General features: G+C 39.3%; 7 protein-coding genes across 7 annotated transcripts; 3 read left to right on the forward strand and 4 right to left on the reverse strand.

Annotated features, from left to right (window-relative positions):
* Positions 1 to 421: 421 nt before the first annotated feature.
* Positions 422 to 815, reverse strand: L201_001089 (uncharacterized protein; the record flags this gene model as incomplete). The annotated part of the gene is made up of 3 exons (XM_066216882.1): positions 422 to 512; positions 587 to 701; positions 758 to 815. The coding sequence occupies 3 exons, from the start codon at positions 813 to 815 to the stop codon at positions 422 to 424; spliced, it is 264 nt and encodes an 87-aa protein (XP_066072979.1).
* A 428-nt stretch (positions 816 to 1243) lies between these two features.
* On the forward strand, positions 1244 to 6000 carry L201_001090 (uncharacterized protein; the record flags this gene model as incomplete). The annotated part of the gene is made up of 10 exons (XM_066216883.1): positions 1244 to 1681; positions 1750 to 1796; positions 1879 to 1944; positions 2008 to 2515; positions 2586 to 2686; positions 2767 to 2780; positions 2846 to 2867; positions 2937 to 3584; positions 3636 to 5766; positions 5848 to 6000. 10 exons carry the CDS (start codon positions 1244 to 1246, stop codon positions 5998 to 6000), a joined length of 4128 nt encoding a protein of 1375 aa, XP_066072980.1.
* Positions 6001 to 6859: 859 nt separating this feature from the next.
* On the reverse strand, positions 6860 to 8248 carry L201_001091 (uncharacterized protein; the record flags this gene model as incomplete). Its single annotated transcript, XM_066216884.1, has 5 exons — positions 6860 to 6919; positions 7010 to 7377; positions 7520 to 7774; positions 7934 to 8006; positions 8087 to 8248. 5 exons carry the CDS (start codon positions 8246 to 8248, stop codon positions 6860 to 6862), a joined length of 918 nt encoding a protein of 305 aa, XP_066072981.1.
* Positions 8249 to 9426: 1178 nt separating this feature from the next.
* Positions 9427 to 12722, forward strand: L201_001092 (uncharacterized protein; the record flags this gene model as incomplete). The annotated part of the gene is made up of 13 exons (XM_066216885.1): positions 9427 to 9726; positions 9801 to 10160; positions 10237 to 10785; positions 10840 to 10965; positions 11057 to 11184; positions 11251 to 11275; positions 11334 to 11417; positions 11474 to 11634; positions 11697 to 11789; positions 11854 to 12027; positions 12090 to 12396; positions 12486 to 12609; positions 12676 to 12722. 13 exons carry the CDS (start codon positions 9427 to 9429, stop codon positions 12720 to 12722), a joined length of 2478 nt encoding a protein of 825 aa, XP_066072982.1.
* Positions 12723 to 12970: 248 nt separating this feature from the next.
* Positions 12971 to 15391, reverse strand: L201_001093 (uncharacterized protein; the record flags this gene model as incomplete). Its single annotated transcript, XM_066216886.1, has 8 exons — positions 12971 to 13348; positions 13422 to 13658; positions 13729 to 13856; positions 13918 to 14574; positions 14639 to 14993; positions 15059 to 15141; positions 15202 to 15312; positions 15373 to 15391. The coding sequence occupies 8 exons, from the start codon at positions 15389 to 15391 to the stop codon at positions 12971 to 12973; spliced, it is 1968 nt and encodes a 655-aa protein (XP_066072983.1).
* A 414-nt stretch (positions 15392 to 15805) lies between these two features.
* L201_001094 (uncharacterized protein) lies at positions 15806 to 20994 on the forward strand (the record flags this gene model as incomplete). Its single annotated transcript, XM_066216887.1, has 6 exons — positions 15806 to 17432; positions 17534 to 19412; positions 19479 to 19633; positions 19697 to 19936; positions 20003 to 20585; positions 20667 to 20994. The coding sequence occupies 6 exons, from the start codon at positions 15806 to 15808 to the stop codon at positions 20992 to 20994; spliced, it is 4812 nt and encodes a 1603-aa protein (XP_066072984.1).
* Positions 20995 to 22216: 1222 nt separating this feature from the next.
* L201_001095 (uncharacterized protein) lies at positions 22217 to 23554 on the reverse strand (the record flags this gene model as incomplete). The annotated part of the gene is made up of 9 exons (XM_066216888.1): positions 22217 to 22275; positions 22350 to 22419; positions 22485 to 22520; positions 22635 to 22744; positions 22812 to 22836; positions 22901 to 22994; positions 23063 to 23208; positions 23314 to 23345; positions 23530 to 23554. The coding sequence occupies 9 exons, from the start codon at positions 23552 to 23554 to the stop codon at positions 22217 to 22219; spliced, it is 597 nt and encodes a 198-aa protein (XP_066072985.1).
* Between the last annotated feature and the right edge of the window lie 343 nt (positions 23555 to 23897).

The raw sequence follows: 23897 nt of genomic DNA on the forward strand, positions 1-23897 counted from the left end.
GATAAATGAATGATTGGTTGTTCGGTTGAATGGGGTTTCAGAATTTTTGGGTCAAGAAATAGCTATTGCATTATCGTGTTCATGATATGTGGATATTAATGATATATCATGCTTGAAGTGCCATTATATACTAATTACATTTTCTGGTTACATCCGGTACCAATTTTGAGTATGTTTGATGATATGGTCATTATTCTTGTTGAGTTTCTTGCCTTGGGCGCAGTCCCTAATAAACACGGAAACTGCTCTTACTTCGTTATCCTAAATCGAGCTACTTCTAGAGCATTATGCCGATTAGAGAGAGTACTTAGAGTGTAAAGACCAATCCATCATTCGGAAGATGCAGAAATCTTGTTGATAGTGTAGTGTAGGGCTGTCCAACTAAAGTGAAGATGTAGATTGTTGATCTATCCAATCAGAGCTATGCAGATGCCATACGTTCTTTCATCGCCAGAATTTTTCCATCTAAATCTTGACTCTCTTTCAACAGTTCTTTACGTTCCTGTTCAAGTCTTGACAGGTGAATTATCAGTACTATTGTATAGCTGAATGCCCTGTCGTTGCACGCTATGCCTCATTCACTCACTGAACGATCCTCGCTCTCATAGCTCTTTCATGAGGTTGTGTTCTATTTTGTTCGCCTTGATTGTACTCCTTCGATAAATAGTGTTCCTTGATAGCCAATCCACCATAAAAGGATACTATTTAACCATATCAGTCTCACTTTGACTGTCTATTCTGTATAATGCAAACCTACCGGGGACCACCACCAAGCAGGAGCCTAGGAGTATCTTGTTGACTTGAGAGAGTCTCATCTTATTAATCTTGAAGCTTTTCAGCACTGTTGTGTGAGGGGTATAATTGTAAAGAAAATGAAAAGTGGAGGATATCAAACGAAAAATAGGGAAAAGAGGCAAAGCATAAATTAATAGGCAGTTCCTAGTATTGATATTCCAGTTACCATAACAAAACGCGTGAATATCAGTTTCCTCTCGCACATCACCGCTGCTGTCGTCAACATCCCATAATATCAAGGTAACTTAATTGTTTATGCTATTTCCAAAACTGTAAATAAAAAACAGGAAACCCCATCCACTATTACCTCGCTTTTAGTTTGAGTCGCTTGTAACACTTATAATCATACTTGTATTTCTTTTTGCTTGCTATCGGAGATACCCCTGGGCCACATGCAGTAGTATAAATATCAAGATTTCAATCAAAAAACCAACAGTATTCGGGAATCATGTCAACAACTTCAATATCACGCGACAATTCGATAGATGTCCAAGGGCAGAGTAATAGTGTATCAGCAGATGAAATCACCAATGGAGTTGTGAATACACATGTAAAAGTGAAAGTGAAAGTACCTCCTACATCATTATTATTACCAATACCTCGATTGCCTATAGCATCATCATCAAAATCACCTTCTCCATCTACCCCAACTTTTTCGAGTTCAAATCCAATAACGAATAATGAGGTCAAAGAGAAAGTTGTAATAGATAAATCTTTATTACCTCATCCAGCAGAAGATTTATCTTCAGATGATGATTTATTATCATGGATTTTAGTTGATCAATTAGGTTGTATGCCAAATACAAAATTAGGTGTACATCCACAACAAGTTAAATTTGTTGGCCCAACTTTTAAAACTGATGATGTCTTGAACATCGTAAAAGATGTAAGTCATATAGCCTCATGTTCTTTATAGTTTGCTTACTGATTTTCATGTTGTTCATAATTGTAAAGACTATCATAAAAGGGAATCTGCAGAGTGCGATACAGAGGTTACAGGAGTGAGCTTTTAAAAAAAACCATCGAAATAACATGAAGAAGCAAAAGAGTCACATTTGCTAAATTTCTTCGACATTTAACTAGATTTCATTTGATAAAGTCTCATTTGGACAGTAAAATGACGATATACCAAAGGGAAAGATTTCAGTCGTATGTCACCAATGATCACAGATGCTCACATGCAAGTTCAGACAGCTTACATGTCAATATTAGGCATTTACGACGGTACCTTTTACCTCTCATGCCAAACTCACGATTAGAGATACATCTTACAACTCGATATTCTTTCGTTACTGGACACACGGAATTAGCTGTTTTTGCTACTCGACCTCTGACACCTGGGCTAGTTATGCAGGAATTACAAGGTAGTGTAGTGCCTTTACCTGACCAATGGAGAGAAGAAATGGAAATCGGGGAAGATTTCGCTGTTGCAGTGAATGAAGCTGCAGGTGAAGAAACGGATTCTGATAATGGTGGAAGTGATGACGAGGAAGAAGAAGAAGAAGACAATGATAGTGAATCTTTATATTCTACCAACACAACAAATATCAGGAAAGATAAAGGCAAAGGAAAAGAGAAAGAAAGGGAATCTGAAAATCCTGAAAATACAAGAAAGGGCCAGAGAAGAAGTGATAGAACAAAAAGAAGAGATTTCAGTATTGTTTGGTCAGGTTTGAAAAGATGTTATCAGCTCTTCTTGGGTCCTGCTAGATTCATTAATGTGGGTTTAAGAGGCTTTATCAACCAATTGTGGGCTAGCGAAAATACTGATATCTTGCTCTCTCATTCAGCACGATTGTAACCCGAATGTGGAGCTGCTCAGACAAGGGAAATATGTAACTTTTCGAGTTCTCAAGCCGATAAGAGTTGGAGACGAGCTTACCACGTTTTAGTGAGTTTCGACTGCTTGAGACTTTTCCCTCAGAAGCCCACGGACGATGCCTTACTAATCCTTATCCTTGCTTTGTACAGTGGCGGAGATTATTGTGAGCTTCGTTTCATTTTTGCCTTCTCTTTTGAATCGTATAGCTAAAATTCTTCACTATAACAGTTGGTCGAAATAACATAGAATGGTAGGCATTTCCCGCTACTACTTGACATGTGACCCAAATATCTGACACAATTACATCGTTTCTATCTAGTCTTTGTCTGACTTGCGAGCAGAAAGCTATGGGTGGATTCACTCCAGTCTCTACAAACGCATCTAACCGAGAATCGCGATCTCAATCTAGAGATTCATCAGCTGGACCTTCTCGTCAGAGGACGTCATCCGACGTTCGCGATTCAGTGGCCAGAGATACGAAAAATGCTGGACCTAGTTCTTTGAGGAATGTGATCAATACTGAGAAAGATGATGTTTCTGATGATGATGAATCATACGTAACTGCTGGTCCTAGCCAGATAAATGGGGACGAATTCAATATATCAAAGTCGATCAAAAGTGAAAACGATTCTGAATCTGTTAACGCCACGCCGACAAAAAAGATGACATTCAAAATCACTTTACCACCATCCCCGACGACGGAAAGCGTAACTTCAGATACTGATTCTCCAATTGATCCACCTCCAAGGCGAGAAAGAATAATACGTAAAGTCGTGCAAAACATTAAACCTTGGTCGTTCTTACAAAGGCCTAAAAAGTTCATCAAGCAAGAACAATCCCAATTTGAGGCAGATTATACAGAAATTGCGGACGATTTGCCGAGTGATTTTCCAAGGTGTGCCACATGTGCGAAAGCCCTCACAGAGCAAATCTGGTTTAACAACAGGTATTTTGAGCATTGCGCAAGGTAAGTTCTTGGGACTAATCGTTGAACCGTAACTAACAATGTTGATTTCAGATGTGTTCGACATGCTTTTATCTTCGAATTACCTTGGCCAGCACATAAAGCACAAGATGTTCGAGAATATCCACCTTCACATATGATTCCACCTGGATATATACCGCGCAAAATCTCTACAATAGCATTACCTACTTTGAGTAAACAACCCAAATTTGTCAAACCTATTGAATCGTTACCTGTTTCACCTGGAAATGACTTCGAAAGGATTGAAACAAAAGCTATGAAACGTGCACGTAGATTACGTGATCAAATTGCAGCTGAAGAGTTCTTCATTGAATCGTTACGAGAAGCCGCATGGTCAGCACAAGAAGCTAAAGAAGCAGCAATTGAAGCAAAAGAATTAGCACATAAGTTATTATTAGAGACCAGAGCAAAAGCAAAATTACAAAGAGCTGAAGAAAAAAGAAAGAGGGATGCGAAAAATATTAAAGGCTCAGGTGTCTGGAGTAGATACGCATACATATCAGAAGATGAAATTTTGAAAAAAGAAGCAGAGAAAAATCAAGTTTTATCTGGTACTAGAAGAGGAGGTAGATTTAGAGCTAAAGAAGATGAAGAAGAAATGAAGAAATTAGCAGAGAAAAACTTACAAGAAGAAGAAAAAGAAAAATTTTTAGCATTAGGTATATCAAATTCTTCACCAGCATCTCAATCTTCCAGCAAGAACAACAATCATGATGAAGTAGATCCAGAAGATTGTGATTCATCGTCTGACAATGATGACCTGAATAATTCAATCTCATCTTCTTCAGGCTCAGGCACTAGCACTGAACTCGTTGTTGATCCAAGATCTCTTATCAAACATAATGGCAAATATAGAATACACGTCGAAGGCAGAAATAAACAAGATGAAGATGATGAAATGGAAGTATCTGCTGCACCTGAATTATCAATAATGAAATCTTCTTATTATTCGAAATCTACTTCAAATCCTATACCAGTCAAGACGACAGCCACCAATGGTTCTTCCTCTTCATTCTCGTCCACGAAGATAGTAGAGAAGCATGATCCGATTACAGGAAAGATAATCAAGGTTAAAGTAAATCCTCCTAAATCACCTACCAAGCCGACAAGCACCAAAACTTCCAACGCCAATCACTCCACCCCTACAACTTTCAGAGCTATCGCTCCAAAGAAACCTGAGAACAAGACTGCCCCTGTTAAACCATTCGCGAATATTTCGCAACCCAAAATTAATGCCTCAATCAACAAGTCCATTCCGAAGTCTACATCAATACCGATTATAGATCTTACCCTCCTTGATTCTGATGACGATTCCGTCGCTTCTGATCCAGGATCATCCAGGAAGAAACAGATTAATTCGTTGTGTAATAATGATAAAAGAGATAAAAAACCGAATCATCCTAAAAAACGAGTTAGATCGTTGGATTCTCCTTCAAATGATATTTCATTCATCAACATGTTGAGTGGCAAAGATAAACACGTCTCAAAAAGTACATCTACATCTTTAGCTACACAAAACGCCAATATAAAAACGAGTAATAATGGACTTCCCACGAAGCCTGTTGTACCTAATATGTCTTCTTCTTCTTCCAGTGGGAAAAGGACTTCAGCGGGTTCTTTTTCTGGTTCCGGTTCGGGATCTTCTTCTTCTGTTGATATCACCGAAACCGTATTAGATTTTGTGTTTGCGAAGAAATTAAATTCACATTCAGATAAAAAGGAGAAAAATAAAGGTAAAGGGAAAGCTAAATCACAAGAATCTCCGAATCAACCTATCATCTCTTCCACCGCAATAGAGAAGAAAAGTCCTAAAATAAAGTTGAATATCAATTCTCACCTTGCAAATGCCCTTTCGAGTTCGCCTACGAAGATTGCCAATACTACTACCAAACAACAACCTACTTCTGCTAGTAGTAACGGTCCCTCCTCAATCTTAAATGATGAAGAAATAGAGAAAGATAAGCTGCTTTCTCCACTCAACGGTCAATCGGGATACAAATATTCGCCTACAAGCGAAACGAGACCCAATAGAGTTGGACATTGCTCAGGGAATGTCATTCAAAGTATCATTAATGGTAATAAAGAGAAAAATGCTCCTCTAATTCTTGCATCACAATCCCAGCTGAATGATAAGAAGAGGAAACGTATTTCTGAAGCTAACGAGGTAAGTCTGATTCTTCTTCAACTCTTGATTTTGACGATGAAAAGAGTAGAACAATTGGTTAACCTGAATGTCATTTTTTAGGTTTCACCATCTTCTTCTCCCTCATCATCATCAACTAACCTTCATCCAGAGAAGAAAAAACGAACTTTCTTCCCTACTGTGATTTCTGTTCCAGTTGTAAGATCTACTCAAACATCTATACCTAAACCTAAACATTCTATTCATCAAAAGTGAAGAACCAGCATTTCATAAGATGTTCAAAGCTTTATAAAACTTTATATTAACATGTTTCACATATTTGCACTTTAGTATATCATATTTGCATAACACATACCACTTTGTAGGATTCATATTCCACATTTAGTTGTCAATCTTCATAACCTCAACATCATTCTATTGTTATACAATGACATTGTCACAACCAATCATACTACCATGATGCATATTGATATTATACTGTTTCGTGTGATCTATCAAAATAATGAACACACCGTCCATGTGGGCATATCTACTATTCAAAGGTGTACATACACGCCACGAGGAGGATTACAATCTTATCACATACTTTGCCGCCCATCTCTACAGTATACCATATCATCTCTTCCTCAATCTGTAATCTATATACCATGATGCAAAATGATTAACGATTCTTATAATTCTGGACATCTGCTGAATCCTTGATTGTTTGAAAAGACAACCCATATTGATTTGTAAAAGCAAAAAAAAAAACTTTTGTCAATCGAGATTAGATCCTTTGAACATAGAAGCGAACCACAACGGTATATTGTCAAGCCTCCTAAACCTTTTTGCAAAAATCTGCTTGACCTTTTCGCCATTTGCCTGCTAAGGCCTATCTATCGAGTCGTGATTTCAGAATCTGCAATGGCAAGATGTACAAATGCTAGCCGTTGACAATAAAACGAAAGCAAGGGGGAAGTCCTTGTTTAACAGAACTGCATATTTCAATTTACTCCTTCACTATATATCGTCCTTCTTTTCATCATCGAATCCTCGCATTTTTCACTCATTCACTCAACAGTCAACAGTTTCACGTCATCTGGATCGATGTCAATTTACCAATCTCTGCTCGTTTCTATTCCATCTGAAGATCTTCAGGTAAGTTAGGATTAGGGAAATCCTTTGTCATATGTTCCTATTATCCAATAATTGTTATTGTCAGTATCTGATCAATCTATCTCTCCAATATAAACTGAATTAGCAATAATTGGAAAAAAAGACTCACATCATAATGTCTGAAATGTACTTTTCTACCAGCATCTTCAATTTCTTTAATTTCTTCTTTTGATAAATCTGGAAGATCTTCAATTTGAACGATTTTTTCAATGTTTGGTAATTTTGTTGAAGTTGTAACTGCAACAACACCTTTATTTACTGTCCATAATAATAAAACTGATGCTGCATCAACATTTTTACCAGTTTCTTTTGATAATCTTTGAGCAATTCTTTCTAAAATTGGTTTAATTGGTCCACCAGTTTTATGTCTTAATAAAGGGGTTAAAGGTCCATATGCTTCTGTAACTATACCATGTTTTTCTTGTATATCTAACACTGGTTGTAAGTGTTCTAATACGTATGGATGGTATTCAAGTTCTACATTTGGTGAGATAAAGTTGTGTCAGTTATAGTCACAAAATTGAAATATTTTGATATTCATGATAGCGCTGTGGCTTTTGACACAAGCTCATAATACGAAACCTATGCCAGCTCTGAGGGAACGAGACGGATGACTTACGATTAGCAACAGGCTTAATTCTTGCTACACTCAAAACTTCCTCAAGATCTTGAGGTCTAAAGTTACTAACACCTAAACTGGCACCTTCAAGTGTTCCATCCAAAACTAAATCTTCAAGTAAAGTCCAGAACTTGGCAATTTTACCTGTTTCTGGTACGAAGGGATTGTGAATAAGGAGTAAATCAGGTTTGAAACCTAATTTTTGGAGTCTATCTTGAACATTGGCTTTTAATGCTTCAGGCGTAGCGGAAAGACCTGTCAAATAGCATGATCGTGATCGTCAGAAAGATTCCTTAATCCTCCCTGAATTTCGATAGCAAACTTACCAGACTCAGAAACTGTGATGCGCAAATCACAATATAGGTCAGCAAGGGAGAAAACAAAGGTATTCGAAAAGATGGTATTTCCACATACCCTTACTGGTAACCCAAATATCATCTTTTTTGATACCAGCTTGTTTAAGCGCATCCCCGGTTGCGATTTCGGTCTGACAGAACCAAAGGATGTAGCGGTCAGCAAATAGGTAAAAACGTATGTATACCTTAGTAAGCTTGCTCATAAACATACCTTGTACATCTCAGCAGTATCAATAGCTTTAACACCAGCTTTAAGAGCAGTAATACCGTATTCTACAGCTGGATCATGTTTACCATTTAATCCACCTGTACCATTTCCCCATTGAAGGGCTGGAATAGCTTTTCCATCTGACAATTTGATAGTTCTAGTCATTTTGTCTTTTTATTCTACTTTATTGATTTTGTTGAATAAAAAATCAGTAGATGTAAGAAAAAAAGAAATCAGAGGATGTTTCTATTTCAACACTGGTACTTATACTAGCGTTACTAAACGTATCGCTGTTTATCCTCATCGTCATCGATGGCGACAAATTCAGTAACGCGGAATCTGCGGACCGGGATATTAGAGCTGACCTCGAGGTGGAGGTCACCATTTCCCCCAACGGTCCCGTAAATAGAGCCTTAACTCATCTTCGATACTACTTGTGGACAAAAGATAACGGTAACTTCCTCCATAATAATCACCAATTCACGTTGATTTTAACCGACACGTAAAAAGGCTAGAGGCTTATATATATACATTTCTTGGAAGATCTCGTTGTTCATGTTGAGCTTGATCATCTTATAGTCGTATAAAACATTTACGCTTCCAGCAAATACAGGTCTAAACAAGCAGCCGGAAGGTTACCGGCTATTTTCCGGCATAAAGTCATCACTATACGTCATTTTCTCTTCCGTTAATCAAAGTACGCTCTCAAGGTGTGAGTGCTGATGAAGCTGACATGTAAGCAGCTATGCACCCAAGTCTCGAATCAGACAATCTAGACTTACCACAGGCAATTTTGCTGAAGACCTAGACACTCTGTGCGGACTTGAGCAAACGACCAAGTGTGAGAGGAACAAAATATAATGTTAATCATATACCTACCTACCCTGAGATTTGATATATGAGCCGGGTAAAACGGCGTAGGTGAACAGCGGACAAACAAGCAAAATAACAATTAAAAGTAAATTTAATGTCAAAGTGTCATATGACCATCATTCATCAACACTCACTAGTCCGTCTTCCACTTATCCCGAACATTCCATTCCATTTCAATGCTGATGCCCACTCTATGCAGTTTGCATCTCACTTTGCTGCTGTGTCCCATCTTCGAGGACTGCATTTTGCACATGAGACGTACATACTTCAAGGAAATAACGTTGATCCTAGCTGATAACGGCTATTTCATTCTCAAGGATTAGCTTAAGGCTAAACCATTCGGAGGGGTATCCATCTCATCAAGTTGGTATTGATTATTTCAACTTTACAAAATTAATTTCAAGAAAAACTCCATCAATCGACCGAGATAAGATAGCACATCTTTCAAACATTATTAGATTGCCTAAATAATGCCTCGAGTAACCTCTTTATCACCTACAACTACAACCGTACGACGGCCATCAACTTCAACTTCTTCCGGACCTCCACAACATATCTTTGTAGTTAGTAAACATGTCGCTGGGCCATCTCAACATGCAGACACGATCATAAATGGTGAATCTCAACCTAGTGTATCTAGTGTTGTGGAAGCGTTGAATAAAAGGCAACCTCCAAGCTGCGATGCTTGTAGAACTAGGAAATTGAAGTGTGCTGGAAGACCAACAGTAATTGAACTTGGGTTACAGGCTGTAGCTACTGTCCCATGTGAGGTAAGCCATTTCCACCTTCACAGCTGTTTGAGTCCCGAGAAGCTCTCCTCATCGCTTATTCTGATTGTATGTAGCATTGTCGAGAGTGGAGTTTAGATTGTTCGTACTTATATCAGCGAAAGCGTCGTGGACGTAAGAATCGCGTAGTACAGAGGTTAGCCGAGGAGCAAAGAGCTAGAAGAAAGTCTCAAGCAGGTGGGGAATTGGTGTCTAGTGACCTACAGGCGAATATAGGAGATTCAAGTGGGTCGGAGGATGATGAACCGATGAGAAGACAAAGCTTCGGCGAGGGCGTTAGGAGGGATAGTATGGATGGCAATACCAGGCGGGATAACATAGCCGATAATGGTAGAAAGAACGGGTTTCAAGAAGAGGGAGGTTTTGCATCTATGAACAATGGTTTTGGTGGTTATGGTAATCGCGAACCTTTCCAGGTAAGTCTCGATTGTTTCACTATCATCTCTCGTTTTGTTGATTTACCTGAGCCCTTATGCCATCCTCGCTTCATAGCCGTCTCGAGAAATCTATCAACCACCTCCTAACTTACCACAAAGACAATCCTACCACCAGGAAGATGGACGACAGTCAAACCCAAGTCGTCATGGTCTTCATGCAACCTCAAACTCTTCATCTTTCATACCGATTCCTCAACTATACCACCAAAATTCACATTCCATCTTACCTACTAACGAGTCACCACGACCGTATTATCCTTCACCACCAGAATTTACCAATCATACTACACATTACAACCAACCTTCTCAATCTGCAACTTCATCAAATACTTTCTCATACCCTAATCCACCGCTCAGTTCCAATAGTATCTCATCACAACAGATGAATCAGCATAATGGCTCAACGTCTCTACCATCCGTACCATCACAAGATTTCATTCATTCCGCTGCTGCTCCTATATCGGCTATCAATTCGACATCGCCAAATAATGAAGTTTCACCTTCAGTTGCATTATCAGAAGCTTCTATACCCCCATCGACATCGATAGACTCGGTTTTACCTAGAGAAATGGCGATGAATACGATAAAGTTATGGTTTGATCATGTATGTGAGCAAATATCAGGTCATCTGTAACAGCCAACTGACTCGAGTGTATAGGTACACTGTATCATTCCAGTGATACATCAGCCATCCTTTATGTATGACTTATCATCGCACGAAGAAGAAAGACGACCGATGTTTTTCGCTTTGATAATGGGTATGATCGCTACGACCCTTATTCACGTAAGTCGATGATTTCTTCTTCATGTTACTGCCTCGCCGCCCCCGAGTAACCTGAACAGAGTCAAGGCTGACGTTGGATTCTTCTTTACAGGTGCCAAAATCATATTTTGGAATGTCAGCAGCAAATGTACGGAAATTATCGGATAAATGCTTAAAGGCATGTTATGCTGTAACCAGAAGGGAAATGGATAACCCTACCCTCGATCTGATATGCATCAAGTAAGTTGAGCCGGTGTTTGGGTTTTGATCAGGCGAACAGAGCTAAGCTTTGTCTACGTATTACAGGTATATGATGTTGGTCATCCACAATGTGAGCTTGCTTCTAGAAGAGCTTTAGACGGAAACGTTTGGCTGATACATACGTGCAGAAACATGGCAACGTTGGGCTGGAAGCTGCAGCTTTCGGCGAAGCTCAGTATTTGGCAATCAGTTTAGGGCTGCATAGGGAAGATGTGAGTTCTTGTACATCCTGAGTTTTATCAATCGATTTCTGACGATGGCCTATTAGACTTATTACAGTTTAGACCATATAGAAGCTGAAAGACGTCGACGAGCATGGTTCCTGATCTACAATGCAGATAAATTCGAAGCTTTGGCACGGGCGAAACCTGTATTACTTCGTCCTGATGAATTCCTGGGCCCGGAAGCTACAAATTTCCCTACTGAGCTGTAAGTCAATCGATAATTTTAGTGAATTTTGGTGGCTCGTTGGATCCTGACGCCAACAGCAGAGACGATAAATCGATAACAAAGCAAGCTTTCTTACCAAATTCGATACCAGTACCATTGATATCCGGTTTTAATATCTTGACGAGAATCGTCACGTAAGTTCCAGCTATCTTCTCAGCACACTCTGTATTGAATACTGATTATGGTTGTTGCTCATAGTATACTTGGCGATATACTGGTTCACGAGCGAGATATTCGAAGGCGGCCGCCAAATGATCCAGAAGACCTCCTCTCAGCGCTCCGACAAGTCAGACAGCTACAAAATAGAATAAAGATCATTGCTGAAAAATTACCTAGACCGTTCCAGCTAGACGTAGGAGCTAGTGATTTACTGTGAGTGATCGCTTATTGATACTAGGTCATCAGAAAGCTGAAAGTTGAGCAAATTGGTGTAGACCGCCACCAGGCTGGGAAGATGCTATTCGAGATGAGTTAGATTTATTCTTCTCTGATCCAATGTCATCAGAAACAGCGAAAGATGGATATTTAGTTTTGAAAGCCAATATACATGTTACTTTAGCAATGACAAGACTTAGATTAATCTTACATAGAGAAGATTTATTGAATAGAAGTGGACAACCTGGGAGTCCAAGTAGAAATGCTGCAGAATTAGTAGCAGCTGATTTAGGTGAAAATGTTGATTGGAGACATGCAGTTTATCAAGATTTGTTTAAAGCTGTACATGGGATCCCGATTCAAGCTGTAAGTTGTTATCTTTTCATGTTGGTCAAACTTGTCAGGGAGGACGTTTTGATTCTGACAACGGATGATCCATGTCTCGTCGTTTCCAGCTCGCAGCAAACGGTCCTTCCCTGGTCATCAAAATAAGGGTAGTAGCGGTAACTCTTCTCGATGCAATGCCATCACAAGAACAACCTGATCCTAATGTGCAAGGTATTGCGGCGTATTTACTAGGTAAGCTGAATATTGCCAAAAAAAATGTTGTCATTGACGAAGCTGATATATGACTTGAAATGGTAGATTTTCTTAATATAATGAGTAGTATAGAGAGCCAATTCGCCGACTAGGCAAAGTAAAACGTATGATTATAGTGTGTTGTTATGTCGCAACAACGAAGCAAGCTGGTATGCACTACTCATACCGCTCATCTAAAAAACTGACTTGGTAAATTTGCAAGTAGAATAAGTCTATAGAGTGTGGGTATAAATATGATGCATAGAAATGTACAAGATGAACTGCATCCAAACGAGCTGAATCCACAAAAGGGTTTTATATCGTCTTCCCGGTCAAGAGCTAGATCCGACTATCAAAAGAATTAATTCCTCTTTCTTTTTAAGATACCTTTCAAAGGTTTCTCATCTTTAACAAAAGATACCCTTTTAGCCTTTTTAGCAGGGGCAGGTAAAGATACTCTCTTTCTCTTTTTAGCGGGTACAGGCTCAGGTTCTTCTTCTTCTTCTTCCTCTTCTTCGTCATCTTCATCTTCATCTTCAATATCAGATCCTGATGATGGTTCTGGTCCATCTTCTAATTCTAACTCTTCACCATCATTTGAACCTATCAACAGTTCTTCGTCATCGTCCTCCTCATCCTCATCGTCGTCTTCAAGCTCATCCTCGTCCTCATCATCTTCATGTTCATCTTCATCATCAGAAGGTCCGGCCATAGCTGTATAATCATCGTCCAAGATTATCTATAATTATATGCAATATTAGTTCAATTTTCTGTCACTCTAGATTATACAAGATATAGTTAATATTACTTACATCACGTTTATCTACTTCTTCACAACCTTTAAATCTAATCAAACCTTTACTGTTTTCCTTTTTCAAATCTTTCTTAGCTTTACATTTCTCTAATACAGATGACATATCGTATTTCTCAACTGAAGATTCTATTTCCATCGATGTAGATTTTGGTGCAGCAGTATAATATGGGAATGTGTTATGAGCCCAATCACGAAGGACTATACGAGATGCAGCTTCTAAATCTGGTGTACCGTGCTATATGGACATGTGATTATTTTTAGCAGGGAGTTTGATGGTGGTGGTTCATGCGGTTTGTTTCACTCACCTTCTTGATTCTTCCTTGTGCACGAGCTAATCCAGTTAAGAAAGCTTCGATATTACCTGCTTCAAAGAAAGGTATATTGTATGCTAACATCAAATCTTGGTGGTTTGATCTTTTAATGATGTAATTAACTGTAATTGTGAAAGAAGTCAGCTACACCAGCTCGGCAAGGAAAAAGGATATCTAGCTCACCTAATGGGAATGCATCTTTCACTTTATCTACTCTACCCAAATTCCTTCTTAATAAATCACCTGCTAATTTAGCTTCTACGGCATCCCATTTTTCTGGATTTAATTCTTCTTCTTCCTCATCATCCTCTTCAACTTCAGAATCATCTTCTTCAGCATATTCCCATCCTGGAGTATCGATTATTCGGACTTTTTCACCATTAACATCGATCTCGACTTCTACTGGAGCTTTAGTTTTAGGTTCAGGTGATTTAGCTGAAGTTGAAGTAGGTATATAAGGTGCTACATCGTGTTTCTTTTGATTAGGCGATAACAATGAATTTAGAATTGATGTTTTACCAACTGAAGGTAATCCCATAAATGCTAATACCAAAGGTTCAGCAGGTGGCTGTTCAGGGGCTTTAGCTTTTGATTTTGATTTTCCGTTAGTTTTGGGTTGTGATTTAGCTTGTTTTTCAGATGACCATTGTTGTATAGCTTTATAAAATTCTTCTTTACCCCATACTTGACTCAATTGGGAAGATGTCGAAGTAGAAGGAGCTGGAGTTTTAGAAGATGAAGCTGCGGCAGTAGGTTGAGAGGGTAGAGATGATTTGAAGAGGAAAGTTGGAATGTCAAGTTGCGATAACCATGATTGAAGAGCTTCTCTAGGTACAAGGTCTGAAAATGTACATTTAGTGAGAAATAACGTTATATGATAGACGATCAAACAATCAGGGCTCACCAATTTTATTTACAATAAGAACTACTCTTCCTTCAGCTTCTTTGACTAATCCTTCTACATGAGCACTTCTTCCACCTAGAATGTCTCTAGCGTCTACAACTTCACAAATAACGTCTGCTCTATCGATAACATCGGTCAAATTAGCGAGAGCGGTATCGATCAAGTCCGGTACATCAGCAGCTATAGCTGAAGTTGAAGCCAAAGGTTCAATTGTTCCAGTTAGAGGAGCTGATCTAGAAAGAACCGATCCAGCTAATGAGATGATACCAGGGGTATCACCTTCAGCTTCTTCTTGTGGAGGAGCTTGTCTAGCTGCTTTGGCAGCTTCTTTTCGGGCAATCTTCTCTTCTTCAGCCTAAAGAGTAATTCTCCTAAGTCAGCTAAATACATTAGGGGGAAATGCCTTTTTAGCTAGCTTACCTTTCGTCTTTCTTCAGCTAATTCAGCAAGGATTTGATCCTTGAATGGGAAACTATTAGGTATTCCTGGATCTTGCTTCTTTTCTATGATAGAGTTGCCCCATTAGCACAGTTGCAATGATTCTTTCAAGGTATCTTACTTACTAGATTTCCATGTCTGATCTTTCTTAGCCGACTTTCTTGTTTTTCTTTTATTATCAACGGATTTTTTATGAATCTTTGCCCTATCTCGGGTCGTTTGACGGTTGGTTGTTTCTGCATGAAATGTTTCCTTAGCATATACGTGTACCGTTTGGCATTACTTTTCTTACTCACGCTTCCTGATTCGAGGCATTTTGGTAGATGTTTTGCTATAGTTTTACAATCTAATCTAGAAAATACAAAGCTAGATATGAACTTTGAGTTGTAGATATCCTACCTGTACAAACTGTAAATAAATACAAATATTCAAAATTCTGAAATATAAATAATATACGGAAACCTCCACTTGCAATAACTTTATTTGAGAGTAACACTTTGATCTGACTTTTTATGCCACAGATCCGAAGTCAAATGGGCTACATATTTAATGCCCGAATCTTCGTCTATATTTGGTTTGTTTACATTATTATGTCACATTCCTCGTTGATACATAGCGCGACTATCTTTCCAGAACAACAACAAAACACAACATTACTTTTTTCATCAACTTGAATATCTTTACTTTCTGCTTTTCTTTCTCATACAATATACTCATCATCAAATCAACATGTCATTCCCTACAGCTGGATGGCATACAGATGAGCTGGCAGAAGAATGGCCAGAAAGTTCACCTTCACCACCTGTTTTACCGGTTGATCTACCTCCTATACCTAAAGCAACGATAAATATGGATTCTGTTCGAGCGAAAAGAGGTTCTTTGAGAATGTTAGGTCAAGCTTCATCAAGACCATTACCACCTTCAAGAAGTGCTAGTTCAGGCTCGTTCAATAGTCAACAGCAGCCAGGTAGAATAGTTTCAGGTCATGTCGATAATGGTCTAGGTCATTTACCGATACCTAGATCAAGATCTGTTTCGCAAAATAATGAAAGTGGTTTATTATCACCTCCTTCATCTAGATCATCATCTGATACAGGATCAAACAAAGATCGGATTGATGATCTAGCTGCTGCTGGTACTTGTGTTGTTAAAGAAGGTGTAGAAGATAACAGAGGTCAACATTTAGCTAGAAATCCATTGGGACCAAAAGGTGGTAAAGATATTTTTGGTGCTCTACCTCTAGAAAGAATGTTTGATCCTCCTTCACCACCAACCACCACCGCTCCCCATACACAGCAGCCTCCTTCTCCAGAACCAGAACCTATAGCAGAATCATCTGCAGCGATCTCGACGCCTACACCAGCTGGACCTACTCATGTTCGACGTACATCCCATGCTTATGCACCTGCCAATCCTTCAAGGTTAAGCAAATCTGTCACTCCTTCTTCTAACGATTCCTTCACCACAACATCCTCTGCTTCAGGCTCTTTGGGTAGGTCATATATCATAGAACAAGAAGTCGTAGAAGAAGAAGCGGATTCTCTGATACAGAATAGTACTCTCGTGAGAGACGATGACGATGAGACCTCAGCTTTACCTGTAGACGGGGACTTTTACACAGCGCCTCAAGGTCAAGATAATGGTACAACTAGAACACGACTAGGAGAAATAACGTTGAAATCAGGAGAAGTAGAAACGGATCTATCGCCTTTCAACAGACGAGGTTCAGGAGATTACCCATTCACATTCAATGCACCTCGACATCCTCCAGATAGTCAGTCTCCAGAAAAAAACGATTCAGAAAGATCGATATTTGATCCTGAGAGTCATGCTAATGGCGAAGGACCATCCCATTCAACACTGAATATGAAGACCAAAAGTAGACCTACAATAGAACAGCTTCAACAACCTCCGTCAAGAGGAGTACCTCAACAATCCTCTAACCCAGGTTTACGGCTATTTAGGAGTACATACGATACTTATACTAGAGAACACTTGTCTGCTCTTGTGGATAGTATAGCTATCGAACCTTCACCTTCACCACCTTCTGCACCAACGAGTCGGATTCAAAGACAATGGTCTCCTGCTGCCGATGATTCAGCTTCGCCTTCTGCATCCGGTTCCGGAACAAGATCAACACCTTCGGGTTCCAGCTTATCGTCAGATGCAAGATCATCTAAAAGGTTGCGCCTGTCACCACCGTCACCCCCTAAACGACATGGTGGATTGAAAGATTGGGGAGCTCAAGGTAGAGCAATGATGGACAGAATAAGAGATAGAGATACTGCGGATGAAACCACGACCAGTGCTAGTAAGAGTCAAACAACTGCTAGTGAAGCACATGATTCAGAAATGGGTAAGTCCTGTCTCAAGCCAAAATTGGTGCTATCCTTATAGTCGCCCACGGATCTGTTCAAACACCCTTGCTTCCTTCATAAGCTGATACTTTCTTATTAGAAGGACCAACTATCGATTACGCTGCTCTCCCTCCAACCCCTCCACTTGATCAGTTTATACCCCGCCAGACGAGCGAAAAACCTACACATCGATCGAATCCTTCAACAACATCGTCAGGATATCTCAGGGCTGCTGAAGATATTATGGCTCGCATCAAATCCAGAAAAGTATCCGAGTCCGCTTCTGGCGTAGAAAGTAGTCCGGTGGCTATTGGTGGCAGACGAATTCTATCCGAATCGGATGAAAACAGAATGTGGGAAGAAGAAGCTGAGGATTATGCAAAATCTCGAACGAAATCGAAATCCAAGACCGGACCTAGTCCTCGAAGAATGCTTCGACGACTTAGCGCTTCAGAAGAGATTAAACGAGTTGCAGCAGAAGATAGTGGTAGTGGAGATGAACAACCTCTTCGAGATAGTTTGCCAAAACGTCGACAACAATTAGAAGAAAGAAGACCAACAAGTCGAGCTTCAACTTCAAGTTCTTCCGGCGCACCTGTTCAACAACCTCCTGCACCATTTAATGCTGATGATCTAAATCGTTTCATGTCATCTTCAACTCAAGCTACATCTACAACCATATCAACATCATTCGTTAAACATCGTGGACCTAAAGCAGCTGCTGGTCCAGGTCATGGCATGCGAATGATCAGACCTGATGATGTTCAAGGTGTGGTTCCAGATAGAATTGGTAAAATGAGGTTCGATAGAGCTGGTATGAGATGGGTCAGAGAAGAATTAGCGCCTTTAGATGAAGCTGGTGAAAGTAGACTTGCTGGAAGCGAAGAATCAGTTGATGTGTTTGCTGGTATGGAAAGTTTACCTGATGATGGTCAAAGAAGTACGCAGAACCAAAACCGAAATACCCTTCGTCAAGCTGAAATATCAATATTCAGTATAAGTTCTTCCTCGATTACGACTTCTGATGATGACGATATTCTCATTCGTGAAGCAGAAAGAACACAAATATTGGATGAAGAAGAATCAGAATCGGGATCCGAATCAGATTTAGATGAACCTACAGAGATGCCTGAAATTCGACCTTCGGCACCTTCCCCTACTTCACCATCATCAGAACCACAATCGCCACATCGTCCAGAGATACATCATGCTGCTTCAGCTCCAGCTATCATGACACCGACTCCTTCTGCTCATGCACCTAAACCAATTCGTTCGGCTTTGCGAAATGCTCTTACACCTGCTGGGGTATTCAAGAAACGTGCTGGATGGTCAGACGAAGTTACTCCTGCTGGTACGAGAGGTGCAACTCCCGGTAGTAGTGGTAAACGTTCTGTCAGTTTCTCTGATGGTAAGAAAACTGGTAAAATTATAGGATTGGAAGTTGAAATTAAATCCACAACTGCTAGATGGACTACATCAGATGAGACGGATCTATTCAACGAAGATTCAAGTAGTCAAAATAATGGAAACAACGTTAATGGTGAAAATAGCAAAAGCTTTTTGCCTAGTGTTAGAACGAATAGAATACAAGGGTTATTAGAAGATATGGAAGAAATGAGTTTAGACAATGAAACTCCTTCGAAACCATCAACAAGAGTTATTGAACGACCAGCATCAAATTCCGCTTCAAACAATTCTTTGGCTTCAGTGCATTCTTCAGATTCCGAATCTACCGTACCGATACGATCATTCCGTGGAAGATCATTCAGAGCTCATACACCTCGAAACCCAGGAGACGCCACTTTCTTGACAGAATGTTCATTTGGTGTAGCTCATGATAAATTAGTAGAGCTCATAACGGATGTACATCCTTTCGAAGCCCATTGGGAAGATCTGAAATCAATCAACTTGAAAGGTAAAGGAGCAGATAGTGTAGCTAGATTGAAGGAATTTTTACCTGCTATAGACGAAGCTAACTTGTAGGTTGCGTCGTTTACGTTCTTTCCAAGGGATCAATTTAGCTGATTGAGTGCGGATTTTTGCAGGGATGATAATACCATATCCTACCTTAGTGGTATACCTTCGACTGTTCGCAACCTTCATGTTGCTGGCAATAAACTTACTAGCTTGACTTCGGTTAACCACCTGAGAAACCTGCAGTATTTAGATATCTCCAGAAATCAGCTGGACAGTGTTGCTCGTGAGTAATAGCTTCTTTTTGCCACGGTTATGCGAATACTCAGCTAATACTACAATGTGATAGAACTTGAATGCCTTAAACACCTTCGAGAGCTGAAAGTGGACAACAACTCTATCACTGATCTTTCTGGTATCATGGACATGGATTGCTTGATCAAGCTATCTTGTGCAAACAATCAAGTTGATAGCTTAGATCTAAGTATGGCAAAATGGGGTAAAATGGAAACATTGAACGTGTCAAACAATAAGATCAAATCCGTGAGAGATCTACATAGATTGACATCTATAATTTCTCTTAATCTAGGTTAGTTTCTTACCATTCAAAAATCATACTTCACCTTCATAAGCTAACAATCTTGCCTATGAATAGATGGAAATAAACTTGAACATCTTGCCCCTTTGAAAGCAATGACAAGTGTTCGAGTTATTCGATTTAGCGAAAACAATATTGATCACTTCGACTTATCATTATTCCCTAAAGCTAGAACATTATATGCGGATGGTAACAAGTTGACCCATTTATCAAGGTCTTCATCATCCAGTAATAACGGTAGATTAGAAAATCTTTCATTAAGAAATCAAAGGGCTACTACAAGCTTGAAATTGACATTTAAAGATTTAGAAAATATCAAGAGATTGTATTTATCTGGAAATACTCTAAGATCAGATTTCTTCCCTTCTTCACCTTTATATTCGTTATCATATCTTGAAATAGCTGCATGTGGTTTGACAGAATGGCCTCAGAATTTCTCAAGTAATCATCTACCAAATCTCAAAGTGTTGAATCTGAATTACAACTATCTACCCAATTTAGCTGGTATAAAAGGATTAAAGGGATTAAGAAAAATAACTCTTGTGGGTGGTAGATTAGGTAGTGAAGATTCTGGCTCTCACGGTAAGAATATATTGGAAGGGTTAAAAGGTTTAGAGAATTTAGAAGAAGTCGATTTCAGGTATGTTTTTGTGATTTTCCCATTGTCATAGCATTGAAAGAGATAAGCTTATATTTGAGTCTTGTCATTGTTCCGAAATAGAATGAATCCCTCAACTTTATCATATTACTTCCCATTACTACTACCTTCCTCTTCTTCCAGTTCATCTACGACAACAACACAATTAGCTTTAGACCCATCTTCTTCCACGTTTGCCACTAAATTAGGAGCACCACCATCGACATGGCAATCATACGATTCAAGATTTAGAAAAAACTTACCTGATGAATGGTATTCAAAAAGATTGATTTATCGTGGATTATTAATGACAACTTGTTCAAATTTAAACAAATTAGATGGGATTATAATTGAACAAGGTGAAAAAACCAAAGCCAAGCAACTGTTAAAGGCTGCTTTGATGAAACAGTAGTGTAGTGCCACTTACCATATTGAATTCCATATCCGACTTCATTCTCTATCATGACAAAGTTCTTTGTACAGTATTATTAATTTTAAAAGTATACCATTCTCCTTTCTCAGGATTTGTGCCATAAACAAGGGTCTTCTGTTGTAATATAATTCACAATACAACCACACATATATACTGTATATCATAAACCCGGAACAACTTCACAAGTATTCATGGATCTTATGCATCGGGTCTCATGCTTTAATATACCATGTATTGTGTAACTGCAGTGCATATTGAAAGAGATGTCAACTACTTAGAAATACTGACGTGCTACCTTGTCTCCTCTACCTTCGACTTTATTAGTAAATTATACCTCATACACGTTAAAATACAGATCGTATTGAAAGAGATAATCTAGATGGTATAGGCTTGAGAGCTGTCATGCAAAGTGCTCCAAGAGAAAGAGGTAAGTCGGAATGATACTGAATACATCCACGGTGATCATACCTACTCTTTTGTGAGGTATAGTACTGTACGTGTGGCACACTTTAGTTGACAAATAAGAAAGAATTGTGATAACCTCCATTCCAGTCTTGGAAATAGCTACACGCCAGCTAATAATCAATATCTTGATATCATGATTCCTGAATGTTCAAAGGGCGGCATACGAAAAAGTTATGCCTAAAAGAAAAGCCCCTAGACCGTTCACCGATCGATATTCGCGTACTTAGATATTTACTCTGTTTTGATGTTGACAGATCGCGAGTGCCACATTGGTAAAAGTGTCTATTGATGTTGAATAGTAAATCGCTATGAAATTAAAAACTTTGTAGTCCATTCGTGCTAAGCCTTTTAAACAATATCAACAGAACAGGTTTCGACATGATCTAGTCTGCTTCTTTTACTTGTCCTAGGCATGTATATGCATATCACTGACTTACAAGAAAGAAGCAATCATCGATGTGTTCGTGTAAATCATATGTAATTTGCGTCGCTGATGATGAAGTAAGATTAATTGGGCAACTGTTGTAAGTGAGAATAGCAATAAGGCGTAATGTATGAATATGTTATACTGAAAATGAGAGTAATGAATAATTGAAACCTGTTATTACATGATTTTGTTATTGACAAAAAAGCGATGTGAAAGTATTGAAAAGGAGGAAGAAAGTATGATAGGAATGGATGATATGGTCCCGTCCCAACTATATCGGAAGTCATAGAGCTGTCTATAGGTGCTCTTCTACATGAGTACACATCCACTCGATTTTTTGGCTTTGCCAGCGCGTCGGTTCGGGTTGACTACATGCTTTGTCACTTAGCAACGTCCTACCTCTGGTATCCATCATAGGAGCAACGGCAGGATAGACACTTACGGACAGTTCGGATAGCCTCATCAAATACAGTTTTAAGGTTCTTTTGTGTTAAAGCTGAACATTCAAGGTACTGAACAAATAAACGGAATCAACATTTTATCGCATCAATCCGTTGCAAGCTAGAAGATCACATACCCTTGCAGCTTTGATGTCATTTGACATGGCGGATCCCTAAGTATACAAGTCATGTCAGTTAACATAATCTGAAAGCGGCATATCTCGTGTACGAAAAGGTAATACCCAGAGGAATAATATGCCAGGTATACTGAGTAACGAGTTACTCACCTGGGAATATTGAATAGGTGCTTGTCTTCTATCCCTTAATTTTTCTAATTGCAGTGGATCATCTCTTAGATCTAATTTGGTTCCGACAAGTATGATAGGTGTTCCAGGAGCTGAAATCAAGCAAAAACTAGATTAGCTACCTAGTCGATGAAATAATTACATATAATCTAATCTCACAATGATGTTGGATTTCTGGGTACCACTGGGTAGTGAATTACGAGTTAGCTGTACATCACACTCCGATCGGCAATCAAAGACTGACTCACTTTTGTTCGGACGTTTTCGAAAGATGCAGGGGATACAACGGAGAAACAAAGTAAGAATACGTCTGTTTGTGGGTAAGATAGAGGTCGCAATCGACTGAAAATTGCCAAAATCAGATCTATTAGTTTTCTGCCCTAGCTTGATAAGTGTGTTAAGTTGCTCACTCGTAATCTTCTTGACCTGCGGTATCCCATAAACCTAATGAAACAGTCATGCCATCCACTATCACTTGACTTGAGTAGTTGTCGAAAACTGTTGGAACGTATTCTCCAGGGAAGGCATTGGTGGTGTATGAGATCAAGAGACATGTCTGAGATGAAAGCAGGTCAGCGAATGTGTCCAGATGTAGGGGTGTAATCCCAATGTCTACAGAACACATATGCGGATACATGTCATTGTAAGTCACAGTGCTTACCTTTCCGACAGCACCATCTCCTACCACAACACCTATTTCAATTCCAACGGGGCAGTACAGGAAGTCATTGAAGGCCGTCATGATGTTGTTGGAAGGCAAATAAGATACCGATACGGTAGAAGTATACAGTAACAGATAACAGAAGAAGGAACGAGCACAGATGAACTGTCAGCTTGTCTACACTTAATAGGCAGGTCTTGAAAGAATATGACTTACATTTGATATTCCGTGTAGCTGCCATGATGAAACGTAGGGGATGGATGAGGAGGGGTAGTAGGCTATAATATGTGTTGGTAGGATGATCAGCATATGAATATGTCTCCAAACGTCTGACATGATCCTTATCATACCGACCGCATCTACCTATAGCTTCCTCTGGTATCTCTCAAGAACTGTTAGCAGGCTGACTTACACTGTGAAGGTGGTAAACCGTTAGATATGACAGCAAGAAAGATTTGCTAGTTCCACAGTATATATACCTTAACAGTAAGGTATTCTAAAGACGATATTCTCAAGTTCTTGTATACGAGTCTTCCGTTGCACACAAAGTTACTTCAGGGGTGGAGGGAGGCGAAGGTGTTTAC

The sequence above is a fragment of the Kwoniella dendrophila genome, chromosome 1, assembly GCF_036810415.1.
Source record: "Kwoniella dendrophila CBS 6074 chromosome 1, complete sequence".
Classification (NCBI taxonomy): Eukaryota; Fungi; Basidiomycota; class Tremellomycetes; order Tremellales; family Cryptococcaceae; genus Kwoniella; species Kwoniella dendrophila.